General features: G+C 50.2%; 1 protein-coding gene across 33 annotated transcripts in view; it reads left to right on the top strand.

The window, feature by feature from the left end:
- Window positions 1-23,883, top strand: part of camk2d1 (calcium/calmodulin-dependent protein kinase (CaM kinase) II delta 1) — a 92,147-nt gene that overhangs the window by 55,378 nt on the left and 12,886 nt on the right. For 3 of the 33 annotated variants that reach the window (XM_066720865.1, XM_066720864.1, XM_066720873.1), the window contains exons 7-17: window positions 4,495-4,597; window positions 5,631-5,714; window positions 6,993-7,087; window positions 12,357-12,479; window positions 12,964-13,047; window positions 13,467-13,509; window positions 15,364-15,404; window positions 17,832-17,864; window positions 19,527-19,586; window positions 22,402-22,446; window positions 23,814-23,862. In XM_066720865.1, coding sequence (XP_066576962.1) covers window positions 4,495-4,597; window positions 5,631-5,714; window positions 6,993-7,087; window positions 12,357-12,479; window positions 12,964-13,047; window positions 13,467-13,509; window positions 15,364-15,404; window positions 17,832-17,864; window positions 19,527-19,586; window positions 22,402-22,446; window positions 23,814-23,862 — 760 coding nt within the window. Of the gene's footprint in view, window positions 1-667; window positions 741-4,494; window positions 4,598-5,630; window positions 5,715-6,992; window positions 7,088-12,356; window positions 12,480-12,963; window positions 13,048-13,466; window positions 13,510-15,363; window positions 15,405-17,831; window positions 17,865-19,526; window positions 19,587-22,401; window positions 22,447-23,813; window positions 23,863-23,883 lie in introns of all 33 variants that reach the window. The other 30 variants (XM_066720876.1, XM_066720892.1, XM_066720869.1 and 27 more) reach the window with 20 other exon arrangements.

The following is a 23,883-nucleotide window of genomic DNA, read 5'->3' as shown; positions in this document are numbered from 1 at the left end:
GGCACTGGCCGTGACCCGGGCGGAGGGAACTGGCTGCTGACCCTCCCCGGGGCACGGCACGGCAGCCTGCGGGTTTCACACCACTTCTGTTTTTGAGACCCTGGGTTCTGATAGCACTCGGACCAGCTCCCCGGGGCCCCAATGGGCCTTGGAGGCTCCTCTCGGGCTCCCGTACAAACGGCACAAAAACCAAACAGACGAAACGCAGGAGGAGAGGTTGACACAACGCCTTACATAGACACACCTCCACCCTGCTTGCGATTGACTCCATTAACTGCTTGATTGATTAATTGATTACAGATGTTAGTTGCCGGACACACAATCGCAGTTGTCGGAACGGTGCTGCTGAGGTTGTCCAGCTTCACCTCCGAACGCTGCTTTGTGGTTGTCGACCTTCAGGGTTTGTTTTATCTTATATCAGTATTTGTCATTTGAGTCCACACCTGGGGCCTTCACTTTCCCATTGGGGTGAGCGAGAGAGAGAATAAGATGAGAAAAGAAAGGAAACAAAAGAAAATCTCTCCTTCTGGGTTTTCTTTTCGCTTTGCTCTTCTCCGGGAGCCGTGGTCGATTGCTATCGCTGCCGTTTAACCTTGTCTCAATGAGGAGAGGCAGACAGTGAGTGTCAGCTTGAAACTAACACACGCCCCCTGGTGTTTGCATGCAGTCATTGCATTCAGCAGATCCTGGAGGCCGTGCTCCACTGCCATCAGATGGGTGTGGTCCACCGGGACCTCAAGGTGAGTAACACACTGGCCTCCACAGAGTGCGGCTCCGGCGCTGCGGGTCCGAGGGCGAGGGGCAGGGCACACACACGCCGGGGCAGCACCTTCATTACACTAATCAATGAAACGGTACAACAGCAGCCATGTCAGCAGTGCTGGGTGGTCCTAGCGCCATTTTATTTTCCCCGTGTGATCCAGGTCTGCCGTGTGTTTGGGCTGGATGTAGCAATCCTGTTCAGTCTGCCGGACCGGCGCCAGTCACCGGATGCCTTCATTGAGCCCCGGTGCTGCGGGCCGACCGTCCTTCTGCGCAGGCGGGTTTAAACACCTGGCCCGACTGACGTGTTCAATAACCATCAAGACGGAATTACAAACAAACAAACCCCCGTCAGAGCGTGTCACAGGTGGTGTGCTGAATTTGCAAACCAAATCCACACGCTTGACACACGCCAGCCGCTGTCACAGCGAAGGGCAGAGAGAGCCGCCCGTCTGCTGTGTGTGAATCAATGGCCGCAGCAGCAGCACACGGGTGTCTCTGTTGGGGGCTGTGTGGACCAGGGAGGTGGTGGTTGAAACCTCACTGTGGGGTCTGAGCACACGCTGCCTGGTGCAGGGCTGTGATTGGCCCAGCTCTGGTGGGGCTGTTGTGCCGTACCCCTCGTTAAAGAGCATTCAATAACTGTCTCTTAGTCCTTTTAGTAATAATAATAATAATAATAAAAGTCAAAGTCCCTCCAGGTCTTTGCTGGTACTATAGTAACCAGAAGGCCAGTACTGCACTGCATTGAGGTGAGATGGGGTAGCTGCCCCGCCCTGCCGCCCGGCGCTCTGTGCCCTGCCCTGGCGCTGTACTGACCCGCAGCAATCGCCGGCGGTGTGAGATGTCTGCTCTTCTATTGGACTCATTGAGCAAATTGATTTCTCTGCTGAGTGACAAGGCTGCAATCGGCATCCTCTCCTCCGCTGTGCTGTCCTCCCCGCGCCCGCCCCCCGCCCTGGCCTCTTGCTCGCTCCTCTCCTGGGCACCGGCGGTGGCGGAATCTGTACCCATGTAGATGAACATACAACCTTTTTAATTACATTATAGTGGAAAATCACAAAAACCAACATTTCTGTGTGCTGTAATCTCCATTGCTTGGTTGTGTTGCAGTGTTTGAGACCGTATGGCGAGACAGGACATCTGTGCCGTAACCAAACAGGCCGCCGACCTCGCTGCTTCCATAGGGAACAGAGAACACAGGGCGGGAAACAATAAACCCGGAAGTGTGTCTTTCAAGGCCAGTCGCAAGCAGCAGCAGCTTAGAGACGCCCTGCTGCCTCGCTAGGTACACGTCTCGGCAGATCCCGGCCCGGTATTCACCCACAGCCTGAATGCTCCTGTGATCGTGTCAGGGTCGGACGGTGCCGTGTCTCCGTGGTGTTGGCGTTCCCCGCGCCGGCACTGCACAGGCGGCGTCCGATACCACAAGGCCGCAACCCCGATTCAATTACTGCGCAATAATGACATTATTATCGTTGTTCAGCCCAATTCAATTACACTGCTGACATGCTTGTCATGACTGCTCCACATTAATCATGTTGACAGCTGGTAGGGGCTGATTATACAGACATACCAACATGACTGTATATATAGTGCAGGGGGGTAGTTTTAATATGCGATTGATAAGTGAATAAGTAACACGGTGGGCTATTTTATTAGTCTCAGTACGAACACATTACATTACAGGACGTTACATACATACCTTACAAGCTTCTCTGTTTTACAGTATTCTAATATGAAAACTGTATTTTGGAATATATGTCTGAATAGCATCAATTAAAAGTGAAATACAACCATAAACCAGCGATGAATTCCTCACCACAAGCCAGCCGTGCGCTCGGACTGCGATGGTCCCGGCAGGCGCGATCCTCATGCTGTGTCCGTTTACAACACGTCAGAGGAGCACAGTACAGAGCTGCAGTCTGCGCAGTGTATATTTTATACAAAGTACATCTTTTTACAGAGTAAGAGTTCTTCTGCGAGATCGTTTTGTTGTCAAGGGTATCTGCATCTGAGCGAGGGCCCGGGGGGCTGTGCTCCAGTGCAGAGCATTTATGGAAAGTACTTTTAATTATGTTAAAATATACATTTTCATATTGGCTTAATCATGGCTATGAATATGTAAAGCTGAGCTGAATTCTGATTACTTCCCAGGGGCGTCTTGTGCTGCTGCTCCTCCTAGAGCGAGTGCGCAGCTCCTCTCCTCTGTTTCTCTGTGGGGGAGGAACTTCCTGTGTGTCTCTCAGTCAGCCGATGCGTAGGGTGCCAGGCGGAGGAGAGGCGCTGTGAGAGAGGGAGAGAGAGCAAGAGAGTGAGGGAGCGAGGGAGCAGATCGGTATTCTGACACGCAAGATGACAGTGACAGGGAGAGGCTCAGGGCTAGTGGCCAAGCCTTTGGTATTCAGTGGCCCTCGAGAGTGGAGGTGCTGGGGCAGATATAGGAGAGAGTGCTGTCTGAACGAGCAAACCCCGGGTGGGGAGCTGTCAAAGGTAAACCGAGAATGAGGGGATCCCCTTTCGCCAGGCGGCCCAGGTAATGGCTGAGTGGGGGGGGCCCAGTGGTCCGGTCAGGGCCAAGCAGCGCTGGAGCAGAGTGGCCCCAGGGGTCAGTGTGGCGCGTCTCTGGCTGAGCTCAGGCTCAGCTTATTTACGGCTCTTTCTCCAGCATTTAAGCCTTCTGTCCCGAGACCCGCCGGCATGCCGCTCACCGCACCCACGCCAGCCTGCGCCAGGACGGGGCCCCGGGCCCCGCTGGGGGGGATGAACAGCGCCATCATTTCCCATAACATCCAGACCCAAACTGGCTGACTGAGTGTGAAGCGCCGCTGGGAATGAATACGTGTTTTTCTAACACCTTTCAAAGCTTTTATAGATTGGTATTATATTCTGTCTTTCTCTGCTGCAATCACTCGTTCATTTCCTAGGTTAGGAGTGACATAGCGGTTTAAAAAACAATAAACTGCACACAGGTACAAACACAAGCCAGGACTGAGCCGAATCGGCCTCTTAGTAGAATAGCAGAACTTTTTATAACTGCAGTATATGTTTTTATAGTACTTGAAAATAAACTCTGCCACCTTTGGCAAAAGTAGAGATTGTGGCCCTGAGACCTGAGTCCAGTCGACTCAAAACACCCTGGAAACGGGCAGAGAATGTCAGAGAAATACAGGAAAAATTGCCTTTAAATGTTAGCAAAACCGGTATTGATTCCACAGCGCCACGGGCCTAAGGCCGAGTCCAGCTCGGACGGGACGAGCACGAGTCCAGACCAAAACAGCTCAGAGTTCACGTCCGGCACCAGGCGGACACAAACCGATCGCAGACACTGATCCCAGTCTGTGTGGCACGGCTTCCATACAGAATCCGACTAATCCTTACTGATCTCCTCTTAATAAACCACATTGCCTCAACCAATAACCCATCGCTTGATTCACTGATTGAAAATGATCACATGACTCCAAATTTGTGCCCTCTGTGAGCTCTGTGCGCTTGGCACCTTGCCTTCCTGTCGATGTGAACTCTGAGTGGAAAGGGCCCAGATCCCGGTTCTGCTATCACAAGAACTCAACAAAAACAATAATAACAACAACAACAACAATTCTGACTTTCTCACCCTTGGCAGTGCACCTCCCTGAAGAGCTGTGGACGGGGGGTATGGGTACATGTGCATCTGTGTGATAGTGGTTGTGTATTGAAACTCTTTAAACTCTCTTTCCTTTTGAAACCAAGCCAGAGAATTTGCTTTTAGCCAGTAAATTGAAGGGGGCCGCTGTGAAGCTGGCGGACTTTGGCCTGGCGATCGAAGTGCAGGGGGACCAGCAGGCGTGGTTTGGTGAGTACCGGCGATTGGTTTCCACTGACACGGGCACCTTGGCCCTCCTGACTCGCTGTCTAACTGAGCCCGCGGAGTTTGTGCAGCTGCTTAGTGTAGGATCCCAGGCGATCGGTCTGTCCGCTTCAACAACACGGCGGAGTCGCTTTGTTCCAGACACCCCCAAGCCTTCCTGTGCAGAAGTGCATCTTCCTGTCGGTTTTGAAAGCACCTCCTCGTGATTTCCACTCCTGAAGGAGTCACGTGGGTCGACATGGTTGGTTCCCTTCAGGGCCATGAAGGCTCTGCGGGGCAGTCCTCATGTAATCATCTAAACTAAAGAGACTAAAGAGTCCCTTAACGACAGCGACGATGCTGAGACTCGCACTGAGCAACAACCGCTTCTACAACAATCGCAAAACCTCTCCTGCCAGCTCTGTCTGCAAGCGTTCAAGTCCTTTGTTTCCGTTTGATGAAATGAATGTCTGTGGAAAAAAAACAGGGAGCTGTAATTAGGACCCCCCCCTTCTGTTCATTATGCGACGGCACAGAAGAGCCGATGATGGAAACTTCAGGGAGTCTCAGTGTGAACTTGAGCTTCCCGGCCCGGTCTTTCGGTGGCATCTCTTCAAACGGGCAGACCTGTGTGAAGCAGCGGGGGGGAGCTGCACTGCGCAGTCTGTCTTCAGTGGCAGCGGAGGACCGGCGTCCCTCGCAGCCTGCAGCTCGGACTTCATTAAAGAGACACACGCACACGCTCTGCTCACGTGACCGGGACCGGGTGAGTGTGTCCCTGCTGATCTGGAAAAGCTCCTCTGGTTTGATGCCTTTCATGATTTTGAAGACTTGGATCAAGTCGGCCCCTCTCTGAGCTCAGGAGCATGGTCAAACCCCCCTCTTGGGTCAGGGCAGCTGAGTTGCTCTGCTGGTCGGTTTGTGTGAGTCAGACGGGCACTTGGAGGTGTCTCTAGTCAGGCTGCTGGAGGTCCTCTAAGGGAGACGGCAACGTGTGCTGGTTTATAGTGACATGTATGTTCTATTTTTCCTCCCGTAGGATTTGCTGGGACCCCGGGATACTTGTCTCCTGAGGTTTTAAGGAAGGATCCGTATGGGAAGCCAGTGGACATGTGGGCCTGTGGTAAGACTCCTCTTCCTCTGCAGGGTGTGTGATTGAAGCGCAGCTCCTGGTCGACTCCATGGTCCTTAGGAGAGCCGGTGAAGCGCGGTGAGAGCTTTTCTCTCAGGCCTCGCTGGGGCGCGTGGGGGAGGTCTTGCTGAACGGCGGTTTTGAAGGTCTTATCACTCGTGCCTTCTCTGTCGGAATGGTGTGGAAAGCAATAAAGTGACGATGTGACTTAACATGACAACGGCTCCCTGCACAACGCTCATAAACAAACACACACACTCACGCACACGCGCACGCACACACACACGCACACAGAGACTCACATACAGACACGCACACAGTAATTTAAAAAAAGACACCAAAATGTATACAGAATAAAACACAGGAAACTGACGTGCTCAGGGCTACGCCAGCGGGGGGGGGCGGTTTCAATTCGATGAGCTAAAGATAAATGAAATAGGGAACACTGGAGAGAAATTGTAGACAGTTTTCAGAGCCGACTCGGGTGTGAGAGGGTTCGGGTTCGGCTCGATGAGTCCATTGACAAGGAGCAGCTGAAGGAGGGTTTATGAGGGTTGTTAGGGACAGATGACAGATCCGTTTCTTCTCCATGTGGGACCGGTACCGGACTGGACCGAGTCGATGTGGGCCCAAGCAGGGTGTCATAGCCACTCAAACACGCGCACAGAGAGACATGACGGAGAAACGTGCGCCTCGTACTTACAGCACTGGGCCGTGTGACGCCAGATCAGGGACAAACAAACGAACAAACAACACATGAAGAAGCGCAGCTCGCTCGACGGGCCGACCTGGTTTTCTGTGTAAACGAGAGAAGCCATTTTGGTTGTTGATTTAAAGTGCTTTCACCGCCGTCTTTGTGCTGCTGGGAAGTTAGCCAAAAACAGTCCTACCAGAGAGAGAAATTAAGTGTATCTCTCGACACGCAGCCTTATGAACTCGCGCTCTCACGAACACGCGATCGCTCGGATGTCGGCGCCCTGTTGCACGGCTTCGGAGGTTTTCTCTGAGCAGACACTTGTGTTGCAGGAAATGTTGATTTATTTGCTTCAGCGATTCCAGCTGCCTTTTCAGTAAATCTCTCTCTCTCTCTCTCTATATATATATATATATATATATATATATATATATATATATATATATATATATTTTTTAATCTGCCCCACTGTCCCCTCAGGGCCCGGGCCCCTTCCCTGCACTGGGGCCTCGGTGCTGCTCTGGTCTCCAGCTCTGAAGGTCCTCCACTCACCCTGTGTGTCGCTCTGTCCACAGGTGTCATCCTCTACATCCTCCTGGTGGGATACCCCCCCTTCTGGGACGAGGACCAGCACCGGCTGTACCAGCAGATCAAGGCCGGAGCCTACGATGTAAGTGCTGCACCGGAAAGAGCCCTTTCTCACACCAAGGGCCACGCCACTCCTGTGGTGTTCATAACAACATACACACAATGGTTTCCCGTAGCTGGTGAAGGAGTCGGGGGTGGCCTGACTGGGGGACGCACCCTAGGAACGCAGCCCAGTTAAACCAGCGCTGCCAAGTTGTCAGACCTAGGAAGGGCTTCGGCTTGGGGCAAAGTTAGTTTGGTGAACTCCTGACCTTGGGGAGAGCCGTGCCGGCAGGGTGCTGACACTGGCTGTGCCGGGGGGAGGATTTCTCCAGCCCAGACTGCAGTGCTCTGTCTGTGTCTGTATCTGTATAATATCTGTTTCTGTGTTTGTCCACCGCCCCCCCAGCGCAGATCAGTGTCTTTAAATAGCGGAGCTGCTATAGATCTCCTCCCCCTCAGTGCCGAGCGCCGCAGGATTCACAGCCAGGGCCGCCAGCTCCAGCAACACCCCCCCACCCCCGATCCCTGTCCAGCTCCGGCACAGACGACCCTGGCCGTGGTTTGTGCTCTTGGCAGGAGGGCACCCTGTTCCCCCCAACACTGTAGTGTTACCGACAGCGGAACTGAAACACACAAACAAACACCCACACACTCGCCCACATAAACACGTGCCACACGTGTCAGCGCCGGAGCGGACAGTGGGAGGGCCTGCATGCGGGGGCTCCAGGACGCGCTGCTGCGGACTCATTCCTGTTGCTGCCGTTGTGTTTGCTGGTTATGGGGCTGTTGGTCGCGCCCGACACAGGAAACCATGAGAGAGTCGGCTGCCGTTGGCACCTGGGCTGTCCGTCTCTCGGCCAATCTGCCAGCCACGCCGCTGCAGTGGTTTGTTGTCTACAGAGAGGTGAATTAGGATCGCTTCGGCTGCTGGTTAAATATGAAACAGCCCCCGAGCAACGCAGGGCTCCGGCAGCAGAACAATCGATACTGAGGGTTTCTATTAAACAACAAAAACAAAAAGAGTATGAAACCCTGCGTGATATCTGCTCTCCTATACACACACACACACACACACACACAGACACACACACACACACATATACACACACACACACACACAGCACACAGACACACACACAGATACACACACACACATATACACACACATATACACACACACAGATACACACACACACACAGATACACACACATATACACACACACAGATACACACACATATACACACACATACACACATATACACACACACACAGATATACACACACACACACACATATACACACACACAGATACACACACAGATACACACACACACAGATACACAAACAAAGATACATACACACATACACACACACACGCACGCGCACACACACAAATCCATCTGTCAAAGGCAGAGGGAGATGAATCGGAGGTCCTGAGATGCAGCATCCTGATGTCCGGCCCCACTGGCACATGTCTGTGTGAATAACTCCCTCAAGGAAGAAAGGAGGAAGAAATGCAGTATAAATGTGGCGAAAGCCGAGTGAATTCCCCCTGAGATGCATCGGGGGGTGGTGGGCCATCAGTCTGAGAGTTATGTGACTTTTTAAGCATGTTTGATTGACAGCTAGTGTTTTTTTGGGCTGGAGATTGGCAAACTGCACAGACGCCAGTCAGATCAGCCTGGCGGTGTTCGTGCTGTATCCTGTGGTGTTCAGTAGACACTTTCTTTGCTGCTCTAATTGGGTCTGAAATTACACACCTTAGACAAGAATGGTCTTTGCGTTGCTGTCTTGTATCTGTGCGTTTCTGTGACCTTTGTGCGACAGACTCTCCCCGTTCAGACTGAAAAACGTGCGTTGAGTTGCATTCTGCCTTATAACTTGATGTGTATAACCTGTGTAACTACATTACTGACAGAATTAAACGATAAATAATACTTTAGATTTAGAGTAATCGAGCCAACAGACCATTTCCTGAAGCTCTAAGATGTTTTTTTCTCTGTCCCCCTAATCTGATTTGTGGAAGATGGAAAACGGTTCCCATCCCTGTTGTCTCCGCCCTGCCTGCTCCGTCTCTCTGTGTTACGGTGACCGTTATTCCTGTTCTTCTGCGGTTTGTGATTGCTCCAGTGTTTGTGTAGGATGGGCAGGGCTATTTCTTCCTCAGATTTCTTTTCAAGGGAAGGTTCTTTGCACCACATTTCTCTCTGTGTGTCTAGTCTGGGAAGCTGCACCGTCAAGGCTTGGGTCTTGACCGTCCACTCTCTCCCTGACCGTGCACTCTCTCCCTGACTGGCCACTGCAGCCTCACTGACCGTCCACGCTCTGCAGCTCCCCTGGTTCTGGCCAAGATCACACCTCAAACAGAGGGCCACTGCGGACAGCTGACTCAGACAGAGAGACACAGCTGTGGATGCTGTGCTGCAGCCAGCACTTCTGGAATGGGATCTTGGCAAACCTTTATCAGCGTTCACTCCCAGCAGTTCGCCCAGTAGCTCTTTCCCCGTTCTTTTACCCTGCATGTACTTTGCTGTGGCCTGGTTTTCCATGGATCATGTCCCTGGTTATTGTATCCCTACTGGTACGCCTCTCCATCCATTACTGTGGTTTCACCTTCCTAGACTCTCCTGTGGCTTTAGGGAGGTCTTAACTCTTTCCAACCAATTATTGGTTAGCAGACCCGTCTCTGATCAGGGAAGGATGTCTCTTACCTTTTCTACTGGATCAAAGGAGCAACTGAATATTCATGCAGGAGCTTTTCTTTCTTATGTTGTTTTTCAGAGATAAAGAAGAGACACTAAAGCTCATACTGGCTCAATATTTAGTCTAAATCTCCTCTTTTGAATCGTGAACGAGGCGTCATTTTAATTCTCCACAACCGCTGAGATTCGGTTGCTAAAAGCGTGGCTGAACTTTCCCGAAGCAGCACAGCCCACAGGAACCCGGGGGTGACTCACCGACTGAGGCTGGAGCTCCACCAGGAACTGGTCAATGAACCCTCACTCACATCCTGCTCACAGCGCCCCTATGAGTCAGGACAGTCCATAACCACAAGCCACCGTGCATCTCTGCCAGCGGCCTGCGGAGTCGCATGTCCGGGCTTCTCTCGGCAGTGCCAGTGACTCAGAGCTTCTTATCTCTCTCACTGCTGAGGCACTTCCTGTCCGGCCCGCTGTCTCAGTGGGCAGCAGGCACGCTGTGGGTCGGGCAGGGTATCTCCTGTGTGCCCAAGTCATATGATCCACAACTTTGTGTAAGTAATAATGTATTACATCTTGCAGCGATGCAGTCCGTCTCCTCACAGATCTGTCTACTCACTCATTGCATATGTCTCTGCTGTGGGCTGTACCAACTTTCCCTGCCGACCTGTAAACCCTCCTTCGCCTGCCACAGATACGACAGATAATCCGCCTGCCTCTGAGGAGAGCATCTCCCATGCCTGGCCGACTGTCTCCCACAAGCTTGTGATGCTGCGCACGACCCCATCGCAGGGAGAGTCTGTTGTATTGAATCTCTGAATCATACAGAGTTTGCACACACTGAAGGTCCAAGCAGCCTGATTCACAGGGTGTGAGAGTCCAGAGTGTTCCAGCTCAGCGCTTCTCATGGCCCCGACTCCGACCTCTGATTTCCTGATTGCCGATCCTGTCCCGAGCCCCTTGCTGCTCTGAGAATACAACCCAGTTTCACACAAGCCGCGACATCCACTCCGGTCGTGTGTTCATACATGTATCATAAGCTTTTAGAAGTAACAGACATGTTTTATACATTAATCCGAAGCTTGTTATAATAACAAGAGAAAGCATAATCGTCAACCTCCTGGAGGCACAAAGGCAGATCTGTTTCAAACCCACGCGGGTCCGGATGAGAAACGGTGCCGGAGTGAAGCCAGACAAGCGAAGCGTAATCCGGATCAGCCAGACCTTACGATCCTCCTCTGCTCTCTCCCCCCCGGCCGCAGCCGATCGCATGTGGAAATCCTTCCTCAGGCGCAGTTGCCAATAACGGTGACTCACCTACCCCCATACATTAAACCTGGCAGCTTCAATGTGCGCCCGAGTCTTGGCTCTCCCTGCTGGCCGGCCGCTGCGCCGTAAATCACCTTAATTCCAACGAGATGTGAACCACGCTGTTAATTTCTCTGTAAACACGGGCCATAAAAATCAGGAAACGTCTAATTTCATCATCGGGAGCACACTCTGCAGTGCACGGTTTCTATTACAGATACACTGCTGACAATCCTTTTCAACTCCTCAACAGTGTTGGCTGAGGGGTTCATTATTATTTTATTGAACAATATTGTTTGTGTTCACCGTGTCTGTATCCAGGAAGCGTCCACGTGTGCGTTTGTGTGCTTAGACTGGCCTGGGCCGGCTCTGGGTTTTCTCATAGGGATGAAGGTTGTTGAAGCGGGCATGTCGGTAAATGGCTGACACTGTTTCCTGGTTTGTTTGTTTCTAAGTAGGAAATGTGCAATAGAGCAGATAGAAAATCCTACCTCTTTATTTTGATATATTTGATCAATGCTGCACTCTGCTGTTATCATATCAGAGGCTATTACACTATGGGAGGAATAGAACTAAATGAAGTAACACATGAGAAAGACCTAGGAGTCTATGTGGACTCCTCACTTTCTCCATCCAAACAATGTGGGGAAGCAATAAAAAAGGCAAACACAATGTTAGAAAGTGTGGAATTGAGAACAAGGTCAGTGATGTTCAGACTGTACAATGCAATAGTTAGAGCTCATCTGGATACTGTGGACAGTTCTGGGCTCCACACTTCAAGAAAGATATCGCTGCTCTAGAGGCAGTTCAGAGGAGAGCAACCAGACTTATTTGAGGTCTGAAGGGAATGTCCTACTGAGAGACTGAGGAACTGAACCTTTTCACCCTGGAACAGAGGAGACTACGTGGGGACTTGATCCAAGTCTTCAAAATCATGAAAGGCATCGACCACATCAAACCAGAGGAGCTTTTCCAGATCAGCAGGGACACACGCACCCGGGGACACAAATGGAAATTGGGCTTCAAGGCGTTCAAGACAGACAACAGGAGACACTTCTTCACACAGAGAGGCGTCACAATCTGAACAAACTCCCCAGCAATGTGGCTGAAGAGACAATTTGGGAACATTCAAAAACAGACTGGATAGGATCCTTGATCACTTAGTTATTAATGGACACCAAACGAGCACGATGGGGCGAATGGGCTCCTCTCAATTGGACACTGTTCTTCCATTTCTGTTCCGGTTTGTTTTGCGAGAACAAGGTGAGAATAACTATTTCACTCTGTGCTTCCTCCGCAGTTTCCGTCCCCGGAGTGGGACACCGTGACTCCCGAGGCCAAAGACCTCATCAACAAGATGTTAACGATCAACCCTGCCAAGCGCATCACCGCGGCCGAGGCCCTGAAGCACCCCTGGATCTGCGTAAGTCACGAACCGCTGGGCTGTGACCTCTGACCTCTGGAAATCAGACAAAACTGATTGAAAATGTGAAAATTCCATATTTTATTAATAATTACCTAAAGATGTTTTCTTTTTAATTTGAAACACATATCTTGTTCTGAAAAATGCCCAGCACCTTAAACTGCTCTTTTTTAACTATATATCTAAAATTATCTGTTTAAGAACGTCACTGGCTCAGAATGAGGTCAGTCAGCGACTTTTGTGAGCAGCGTTACTGGGATGTGATACGATTGGCAAATATGTTTAACTCCTGATGTATATCACAGAATAGCGTTGATCCAGTGAATTCTCTCGACTATGACTGTACAGCTTTTAATGGCAACTCGTACCCTGGAACATGTGTCTGTTGGTGATAAAAGCCATTTCCAAACTTTTGTTAACCTTCCACACATGTGTGTGTGCACGTGTGCGTGTCCGTTAACACTGTCTGCCTGTCTCTCTCCAGCAACGCTCCACCGTGGCGTCCATGATGCACAGGCAGGAGACCGTGGAGTGCCTGAAGAAGTTCAACGCTAGGAGGAAACTGAAGGTGAGCCGAGTTTGGCCAGGGAGCAGACCATGGCAGCCCTGCTGCGGCAGAATTGTAATCAGTATCAGTATCATCACGATTAGAACATGAGGGAGTGTCCGATCGAGAGGAGGCCATTCACTACAATGAGCTCGTTTGTTGTCCATTAATATCTAAGTGATCCAAGGATCCTATAGGTATTGATGGACACCAAACGAGCAATAATAAAAGAGTGAAAGCAGCTCCAGTTTTCTGTGTGGTCGAGAGCAGGTCTCTGTTGGGAGGAGTGAGGCGAGACGGATTGTAATGATTACCCTGCTGGTCAGCCAGCGAGACCCGCGTGGTTTAATGTGTCATGACTTGTTAGGCATTACTGCAGGGCTGCAGTTGGCTCTCCTTATAAATAGCACCACAGGGATCTTCTTTCATTGCTCTTTCAGGGGGCGATCCTCACCACCATGCTGGCCACGAGAAACTTCTCAGGTACGTGTGCGTCTCCGTGTGCTGTAACCCGACCCGGCCCGGCTGGCGCGGAATCAGGGCTGCCCGGCGGGTTTTCAAGGCATTGTCCTTCAGACCGAAAGGGAAGAAGGGGTCGAGAGTTTCCCGCAGTGTTCTGTGTAGAGAGACCAGTGTATAAGGTGCATGTCCAGCACAAGGTGTGTGGGAAAGAGAAGCACAGGACTGTTTAGATCGTATTTATTCCCTGCACTTATTACTATTTGAGTGTGTTTGTTTAATTGTGAGGTTTACAAACCAGAGAACAGGCCGTCATCCTGCCTTACCTTAGCGTGCGCTCCTTCCTGCCCAGGTGTGCTGAATGCATGTGGTTAAAGCTCGGGCTCAGCTGTGTGTGTCTGAGTTAATGGAGAGTGACAAAGCGCAGGGTGCTAATCCCTGCATCGCGGTCCCTCCGGCCTTTTAACTCCCTTCCTAAACGAGCAACTCGATCCCCCGCCTCGTTACTGTTGAGAGCGGTCTGGATCTGGCTTCAGAGGATAATGCAGTCGCTGGGTTTATCGGGCTCCCGGGGTCTCGGACGTTTTCATTTCCCACAGTGATCAGACAGGCTATAACAAGACACAAATCAGACCCTCTCTGACAGCGAGTTTTAAACGCACTGGATCTGACCAGCACCTCTGCACTGCTTTGAGAGACGGCTCGACCCGAGATCTGAGCTCCTGAACTCTTAACAAGACAGGAAGAGCACGGATTGGGACAGAGGTTTTCCAGATGTGCTTAAAGCGGAAGCAACGCTCTTTAACTGAGCCCCATCGCTGAGCCACTCGTCCAGTCCCTGTGTTCTTATTGTCTTATTGAGGTTTAGGAAATGTAAACGGGGATAATAAACTATACCTGATCAGGGTTTCAGTGAATTGAACGCACATACACTAGAGCTGTATCTATGCAGCTCTGGGCGGTGTGTGCCACGCGCTGCGCAGGTAAGCGATTGCCGCCCAGCCCTCAGCGGCTCAGTGAACACAGCGCTAGTGTCGTACAGTACAACCCACCCATCCATTGTTGCCTGTTGTGTGACGAAAACAAGTTCTCCATAGTGCTTTTGTTTCTTTTGTTTTTTTTTGCTTTATTCTGCACAGACAGCTCATCTGTGTGTAGAGAATGAAAAGACAGATGTGTCTCCACAGTAAATTGTCTTTATATTTTGTTTCCCTTCTTCCTGTCCTTCCTTTGTTTGGACTGTGTTACCTGTGAGGTAAGGTCCTTTGAATACCCGGGGGCATGTTTTGCACCCCTAACCCCCGAAATCAATGCCTGAGACACTGAGAAGTCCTTGCTTGCTTGACCGATCCCTAACATACCCAGTAAATTAATATCCACATTCACCCAAATTGAAGCTTTGTTTCCTTAATCTGCCAGCTGCCCCCCAACGCTCTCTGTGTCTCTAAATTAGCCGAACACAGGCAGGCATTTGATTCTCTGCTTGCATGTCAATCAAGGGGCCAGTTCTCCTACTGGGGACTTCGAAGCACCAGTCTGCCGTTTGCAACAACAAACAAATCACACTTCTAATAACACTTTGCTTTTGTAAACTAAATTGCACACCTCAGCATGTTTGTGTTGTTTGTGTGTATTTGGGCAACGACTCCTACAGTGATGATTAAAATCAGAGCTGGCCTACCACAATTTTATGATTGTTTTAGTCCAGTACTTCGCTGTCTGTTAGTTTAATTGCCCAGTTGCAGCAAACACGCACACACAAAGACACACACACACACGCACGCACACACAAAGACACACACACACAACCCCCCGCCTGCATGAGTCTCACACTGTCTCTCTCGCGCACTAAAGTGTCCCTTTGACTTTCCTCCACAGCAGCCAAAAGTCTGATGAACAAGAAGCCCGATGGCGTGAAGGTAGGTCCAGCCTCGCGACTGCAGCTTTGACACCCCCCCACCTGGCTCAGCGCCCTCCCGGCAGCCCCCCCCACAGTAATGACACAGTAGTGCGGCTATAGGGATCCCTGTTTACACGTGTGTGTCCCCTGTGTGTGTGTGTGTCTGTGTGTGTGTGTGTCTGTGTGTGTGAGGGTGTGTCTGTCTGTGTCTGTGTGTGTGTGTGTGAGGGTGTGTCTCTGTGTGTGTCTGTGTGTGTGTGAGGGTGTGTCTGTCTGTCTGTGTCTGTCTGTGACTGTGCGTGTGAGTGTGTGTCTGTGTGTGTGTGTGAGGGTGTGTCTGTGTGTGTCTGTGTGTGTGTGTGTGTGTGTGTGTGTCTGTGTGTGTGTGAGGGTGTGTGTGTCTGTCTGTGTGTGTGTGTGTGTGTGTGTGTGTGTGTCTGTCTGTGTGAGTGTCTGTCTGTCTGTCTGTGTGTGTGTGTGTGTGTGTGTGTGTGTGAGGGTGTGTGTGTCTGTCTGTGTGTGTGTGTGTGTGTCTGTCTGTCTGTGTGTGTCTGTGTGTGTGTGAGGGTGTGTGTGTGTGTGTGTGTAAAGATGTCTAATGTTCTTTTAGATTTAAGCATTGGATATTCAGTCTCATGTGAACGTCTCCTGCGTTTTGATTCCCATCATTAATAACTGCAGACCTATGAGTGGGAGTGGTGTAATCATCACACCCCCCCCATGGGCTATAATCCTGTCCCTGGGCTCTGCCTGGACGAGGAGACGGCCTCAGAGGTCCTGTCACGGCCGCGGCCTTGGGGGCAGATGCCTTCAGAGTGAGCTTTCCTGTCCTCAGTCTCCCGTTGGATGCGCAGCGGTCCGCTGGCCGGGGGGGGGCTCTCAGGGCGTCTCCGAGCGACTCGGGGGTCCGTCCAAGAGCGGATACAGTGTGTGAGCAACACAATCTATGAATCAACGCGACATCCAACGGGAAAGAAGTAGCAATTGTACTGTGCTTGGAAAATTACCAGTATAAGATGAAATTAGAAATAGTTACAGTAAAGTTGGTTAATAGCTTTTTATTGTTGGGTTTTCTTATCGTTTCTTAAATTTCTTTTTCCAATTGTAACTACATTTAAAAAAAAATTGCAACACCTGAAAAAATAAATCCCTGCTTCCAGTTCCCATTGGTGTCTGTAGTAACACTGTGTGCCCGCTGTGCAGACCGCAGCGCCTCGCCCCTCACAGAGTTTGTGTTCACCACCAGCCAGTGGGTTTGCACAGATTGCCCTGGACTGGGGGGGACTCCGTGCGGCACAGAGAGCTCAAAGCCAGAGACTGACATGTCCAGCACAGTCTCCCGTTTTCTCTGTTTTGGTTTCGCTGGCTGCAGCTGCCATGGGCCTGTGTCTCTGTCCGTCAGTGCAGCCCTGCTGTGATCTGGAGGGACACGGGGGGCTGGTCTGATCGCCCATAACCCTTGTTTAATTCCTGTTGTTGTTTGTGAGTTTATTAGTTCATTCGTCCCTCTGTGTCATTCCGTTTCCTAACGAGGAGTTTCAACCTCCCAAAACAGAGGACTTAGTGTGTATCAGTGTGAATGGACAGGGTGCCACCAGAGCTCAAATGCACTGGAGACCTCCCAGTGTCCCCCCGGTGTCTGTCTCCTGGGACGCCTGCTCTTCACCTGACCAGGCAGGCAGGGCTGCGGCACTGTGCGACTCTCTCGGCCGCTACGAGTCGGGAACTCGTTCAGACTGCAGGCTGGGAAGAGGAGGTGGACGCAGCCAAGGGTTTTTTATTTTTTCCCCTTGTTGAATTGTGTTTTTTGGCTAAGAGCGTCGAGCGCACAGCTGAGGTCATGTGTGCACATTTCCAGAGCGTTACATCATCGGGAATACAGAGTGTGCGGCTGAAGAGGCGTCCTGCAGACATTAAGACCCGTTTTATTTATGTTTGGTCTCTTTGTTCTGCCCGTGTGCTGATATATTGGCTGACCGCCTCCTGTGGTGACGGACACAGTCGGTCATTAAATGCTCCAAAAAACATCTACTCCTGTCTCAGCCGAAAGTGCCGTTGACCTCTGAAGGACCCCGTCTCTGCTCGGTCAGCTGACCGCCGCATTGAGAGACACAAACACGGGCCATTTAACTCTTGTGTTGCGGTAACTGCCGAGTGAATGTTAGATCGCTGGTGGTTGTGTCTGCGCCTAAAATCCACTTCTCAGGGTCTTATGAACGAAAGTGCGCGTCTCTGGGAGATGTGTGACTGGAGCTTGGAGTAGTGTCTCAGGTTACTGTGTTACTGTTGTAAGGGGAAGGCAAATCCAGAGCTCAAGGGGAGTAGTTTTCCATAAAATGCTGCAGAAATGTTTTATATCTATCTATGTGTATATCCCTGTTGTTGTGTTTCTTTTAACTTGGTCGCTCTGTCTTCTTCCCTCTTTCTCTCTGGGTGTTCACTTCAGAAAAGGAAGTCAACATCAAGTGTTCAAACGATGGTGAGGACCCAGCTTGAAAGATCGCTCCCTCACCCTCCAGCTCCCCCTCTTGTCCTCCCAGAAGGCTTGGCAGTAGCATAGACTCAGAGTTACTCAGACTCCTGGGCCGATATGCGCAGAGGTTGCCACGCACGCTGCTCTACCCAGGGGGCTCCGTCCTCAGTGTCCGGCCACGTTTTCCTCCGAATCCACAGCTGTGATTTCAGGGCTCTGTGTCAAAAGTGACGTACTTTTTTTGTATTTTTTTTGCAGAATTCCTGTACTTCCCCTTTAAGGAATGATCTTTGCACAGATTCCACAAAGCAAAGCATTGTTTTCCATCCAGGGAAATTAAAAATGTCACTTGGCCTTAATCAGACATAATTATCCATCCATAAACTCGGACATGAATTATTGTCTCATTTGAAGGCCCCTCCAGTGCAATCTCACTGCCCAGAGAAGTGCAAAAAAAGTGCAATCCTTCTCCTGTCATGATTTCTCTGTTTCTGTCTAACCCAGATGTGCGGCTCTGATCAATGGCTCTGATCAGTAACCTCTGAGCGACTGCCGATTACTGACTGGAGGCATTAGTCCGTTGTGTGTTTATACTGATTTCTGCCGAACACATTCAGACACGGGTTAATGTTTTTCCGGGGAACGTTAACCTTCACCAGCGTGCAGCGAGAGACGTATGGGGTTCACTTCCTGTTAGATGCAGACGTCTTTAAATGACGTTTTCAGTGCTGAAGGAGACGGAGGACGGTGTTGTTTTGACAGGGCCTCTCAGAAGTGTTTACAGGGTTAATGAAGTTTAAAATGACAGTCGGGGAGCGCAGACAAACTCCATTCTGCCCTCAGTGGCCCGCCTGCCCCCGTGAGACGGAACAGACGGCCCCAGTCACTTGGCGTCTCTCCTCCATGGCCGGCGTCCCTCCCAACCCCGCCAGCTCCGTGTTATTATTGTTCATTTACTTCATTGACTCTTTGATCCCACCCGTTTATAGAGTCTGGCTTTTACCGGAACCTTCTGGGTAGACTGTCATCGCGCAACGGTACAAGAGAGGCGTCTCTCCCGGGGTTTTTGAACCCAGAGCCCTCTGATTACCAGCCCCGAGGGTCCCCCACTCCTCCACACTCCAGTCCTGTCGTTCAGCTCACCTAGTCTAGGGTCTCTAACAGCCAGGGTCTCCCTCCCTCCTCAGTTATGTTTCCAGTTGTCTCTCCTCTCACTATGATGGGGTTGTCTGGAGCTCCTGACCACTCAAGCGGTGTTGGTTTGCGTTGGTAAAGGGTGCCGCTGTGCATATTGTGGCCTGTTCTCCACAGCCCGTCCGAGGCTCTGTGCTCCAGCTGTGCAGTCTCGAATGGCAACCCAGTGGCAGGAACAAAAATGATGATGATGATGAGGAGGAGGAATTGTGCTCATTGAGATGAGCAGATTGCACAGCTGGAGCAAGAGCGCTGTCAGGGACCGGTCACTCGCTGATATAGTGAACCGAGTCCATTCTGAGTCCGTTCTCTTGTTCGCACACACCTAGAGGGAAAGCAGGCCGTGTCCGGGTGTTATTGTCTCCTTGTGCAGAAACCAGATCAGTTTGTGCTGCTGCTCTCCGGCCCCCAGGCGTGATCTTAAAGGCTTGTCTGTTTCTGTTTCTGTTTTCTCTTTTTTCTACACATCTGCAGATTAACAACAAAACCAACGTAGTAACCAGCCCCAAAGAGCCGGTCGCGCCCCCAGCTCTGGTACTTCTCTTACTCTCTCCTCTCATGAGTGCTTTCGTTTTTTAATTTTTGCACATTTTGTTTCTTTTCATCTTTTGATTTTCTCTCTCCATCTTTGCTGCCTTATTTTCTGTCAGTGTGGGTTTCTGAGTGTGTTTTGCGTGCCTGGTTTTGATTTGTCTCACTCTGCTGGGTCACTGTGGAGCAGTGTGTGTTGGCATGCCGTCGCCCCACTAACCGCTGGCGTCTGCGGTGATGGAGCGCCGTCCTGCACACGTGTGTTCGCTTCATGGCCTTCCTCGTGCTTTGTGTTGCCTGAGATGAGCGCTGGAGGTACAGTCACCCCAACACCACCCTGCCCTTAGACACGGAGAGTCCAGAGGCATCGCAAAGCGCTCAGAGCAGCAGTCAGTGTTGAACCCAGGGTCCGACTCGGCTGGGGCTCAATGTGCCGATTTACATTTTCTTCCCCAGAATAGATAATAATAATAATAATAATAATAATAATAATATTATTATTATTTCTTGGCAGACGCCCTTATACAGGGCGACTTACAACATAAGTGCAAACAAAGTGCAAAAATACAGTGAAGTACAAGGCAATCATTACAGATTCAATTTAGCTAAAACAGCAATTCAAACTAATACATTTTACAAATTCCAATTTACAATAGTACAGTACAGTAAGAGACTTCCTACATCCTGGACGGTGAAAGCTAAGTGCTGTCAAGATGTAGGGTTACAGACGAGGGCTACGGGAAAGGGAGCAAGGAGGAAAACAATCAAGAATGCAAGAAGCAAATAAAACTCTGTGAAGTGCTATCTAGCAGGGGTAGAGGACTAATATTACTATATACTAATATAAGTGCTGTCGGAAAAGATGCGTCTTGAGTAAGTGTTGGAATGAGGTCAAGGACTCTGCTGTATTGACTTCGGTGGGCAGGTCTTTCCACCATTTAGGGTCCAGGGATGAGAAGGAGCGGCTCTGGAGGAAGGAGAGTGGAGAGGAGGCAGAGTTAGTCTTCTGGCACTGGAGGAGTGCAGTGGTCTGGAGGGGATGTATGGAGAGATGAGTGTCTGAAGGTAGCTTGGTGCAGTGTGGTCCAGACAGCGGTAGGTGAGGGTCAGTGTCTTGAACTGAATGCGTGCCGGTATTGGGAGCCAGTGGAGGGAGCGGAGCAGTGGAGTAGTGTGTGCGAATCGGGGCAGGGAGAATACCAGACGAGCCGCAGAGTTCTGGATGAGCTGGAGCGGCGGGTAGTAGATGCAGGCAGGCTGGCCAGGAGGGAGTTGCAGTATCCAGGCGGGAGAGGACCAGGGACTGGACGAGCAGCTGAGTCGAGTAGTCGGTGAGGAAGGGACGGATCCAGCGTATGTTGCTTAGGAAGAATCTACAGGTGCGCGTCAGCGTGGTGATGTGCTGGGTGTAGGAGAGCGCAGGATCGAGGGTGACTCCTAGATTTTTAGTGGAAGAAGAAGAAGGAGAGAGAGTGGTGGATTCCAAGGGGATCGAGATGGGGATATGTGATCAATATGATTTTATTAAAGTCTGATTGTTGTTTTACGTGAACAAACCAAGCCCAGAGTAAGAGTGTCTGCTAAGAAATCAATAAATAATAATCATAATAATATCAACAGATTTATAAAGAGAACCACCACAATAGGAGACGCTTCTTCACACAAGCGACAATTTGGGAAAATTTAAAATCAGACTGGATAGGATCCTTGGATCACTTAGTCATTAATGGACACCAAATGAGCACGATGGGGCGAATGGGCTCCTCTCCATTGGACACTGTCTTATGTTCTAATAATTGTTCAAACTAGATGCAAATACTACACAACAACTAGTTTTTGTTGTTTTGTCTCCCCGATAAACAAACCTAGACGCAGTGCATGACAAAAGCTTTCTTACAATCTTAGAGGTCTTAAACACATATTAATTGATCTTGGAAATCCAAACGAGGTCCTGTTGTGTCCATTATTCAGCGAAATCAATCCCTAAATAAATCACAGCCCTGGAGCCCCGGCCGCCCTGCCGACCGCGTTCCCTCCGCTCTCTGGATCATTATTCACCGTGAACGAGTGAACACTCGGGGTTCGGTATAATCTGCTTTACAGTCCTGTTGGGATTAAAGGAATTACACTGAAATATCGGGGGGGATTTTTAATCAATCCTGCCCACGAACTCCTGGCAGGTTTCAGGGAATTTCACGCCTGGCTTCACCGCCTTGGTGTCGGACGCGTAATTAAACCGCATAAACCAGCGTTGGAAAGAATAAATTCCATAGGAATAGCCGTGTTTTAAAGCAGATTTAATGCTAGGAGACTGAAACCCGATCAGACACAAACACGCGTGACGAGACCCGGGCCCAGTGGTCTGGCAGTAGTTCTGATTGCCGAGTTTCCCAATGTGAGCCCGTCTGGACTGTAGAACCCGGGGCCAGGTGCATCGAAGCCCCCGAGCCCTGAACACCCATTAATAACTCAATTAAAGACAGTATAACTCCTTACCTGGGGTCCTGCAGTGATTCGGACGCACCTACTTTGTGCAGTGCCTCTTAAACTCGTTAAGCTTGTTAAGCTCGTTAAGGGAAAACTGGACTTCAGGTGCTTTCGTGCAGCTGGCCCCTGTCTTTAGTGTGCTCTTTAGGATTGGCCCCGCCCCCACCAGCCACACCCTGCCCTCAAAGCCACGCCCCTCATCATTGCAGTTACGCTCCAGACTCATCTGTTATTTTTTCTTTTCTTTCCCTTTTTTCTCAGTATTTTAATGACCATAAGAGAATATTTATTCCTTTTTTATCTTCTTCTTCTCCTCCTTCTTCTTGATCAGGAGCCCCAAACCACAGTAATCCACAACCCTGCTGATGGAAATAAGGTATTCAGATCAGCGCCCCTGTGCGCCTAGTGTCCGAGTGAAGCTGCCTGCAGTCGCTGTCGCACAATCGCAGTAGACTGGTGTCCCATATGGCCCCGTATGCTGGTCTTACTGGTTATTTTGTTGTGGTATTTTTCTTTTGCACTGCTTAACACAATACTGGTGCCGTGCTGGGATGGATTTGTGTTGCTCTTTTTCCAGGAACACTTTTACAGAAACAAAAGTGTTTTGTTGTTCAGCATTATTGTGCTTCTTCTGAAAACAATTTTCCTGCATGGATTTTGTCGTCCGTCGTGTTTTATTGTGGTCTTTGTGTGTTTGTTTCCTTTGCTTTTGTTTGAGTGTGAGTTCAGGTTTGTGTGTTTCGCGGCTTGTATGGTGTTTTAAACACGGTCTTCCTCTGTGTCGGTGGTTTTAAATATATACAGATACAAATGAATAAACCAGTGCAGTAAAACTCAGCTGTCCCAGTGAAGCAATCTGCACAACTGGGGCCTGAACAGGTTTTCTCCTGAGTGCTGGACTTTACAGCAAAGCTTAACACTTCAGCCCAGACAACAGACTTTATATATGTCAAACGCATGTGTGTGCATGTATTTATACATGCAGTGACAATGTGAAGAAACGTGGGAAACTGTTTGAAATGTACAAATGTGTCGAGACGATGCCTTCAAACGCAGATCAGTCACTCTGTACGAAGTCAATCAAACTGCAGCGTCTCCTACACGGGACAGACACAGCCGCAGGCGCTGCAGTCATCGGTCTGAGCTTTGCATGTGCATCTGTGTTGTGTGTCCTCTCTGTCTCGTTCCGTGTTTGTGTTGCATGGGTCGCAGAGCTCTGTAGTGCCGTGGTGTGCGGTGGGGCTTGTGTCTGCGGTCAGGGTAATGAGCGGCGAACCGTGGCGGTTCTGCTGGGGTGTGTTTGTGCTGTTTTGAAGTCCACTTGTGGACCTGTAAGAAGACACGACTCTTTGTAACACTTGAACAGAGATTAAAAAGGGGGAGCTGTCCAAATGTCCTGAGCTTGTCCCCTGAGGCTAGTGGAGATGTTCAGGAATGATTTAACATTCTAGATTCATATTCTGAATTTGACACAAGATAAATAAACCCACACGTAGATCAAGGCTTTGAGCTTCTATAGTGTAAGTGTCCTCCGCCCTGCTCACCCAGCTCAGGCACAGGTGTGCACAGGTGTCTGTGAAAAGGACGAACGTTTCAGATAGTCCTGCTGTGCATTGACTCTGCGAAGGGTTTTTCTCAAGCTTCTCTGAATTCTCAAGCTACACAGTAGTGGCACACAGCAACACGCTGTCGCCCTGTTGTTTGTCTTGCCGCCTGGCCCCTGACTGTGTTTGTTCTTCACAGGAGTCCACGGAGAGCACGAACACCACCATCGAGGACGAGGACGTGAAAGGTACGGCGCTTGAGCCCGACA

The sequence above is a fragment of the Amia ocellicauda genome, chromosome 13 (assembly GCF_036373705.1).
Source record: "Amia ocellicauda isolate fAmiCal2 chromosome 13, fAmiCal2.hap1, whole genome shotgun sequence".
NCBI classification, from domain to species: Eukaryota; Metazoa; Chordata; class Actinopteri; order Amiiformes; family Amiidae; genus Amia; species Amia ocellicauda.
The sequence above is the reverse complement of the archived record's forward strand: the minus strand, read 5'-3'. Positions and strand labels throughout refer to the sequence as shown.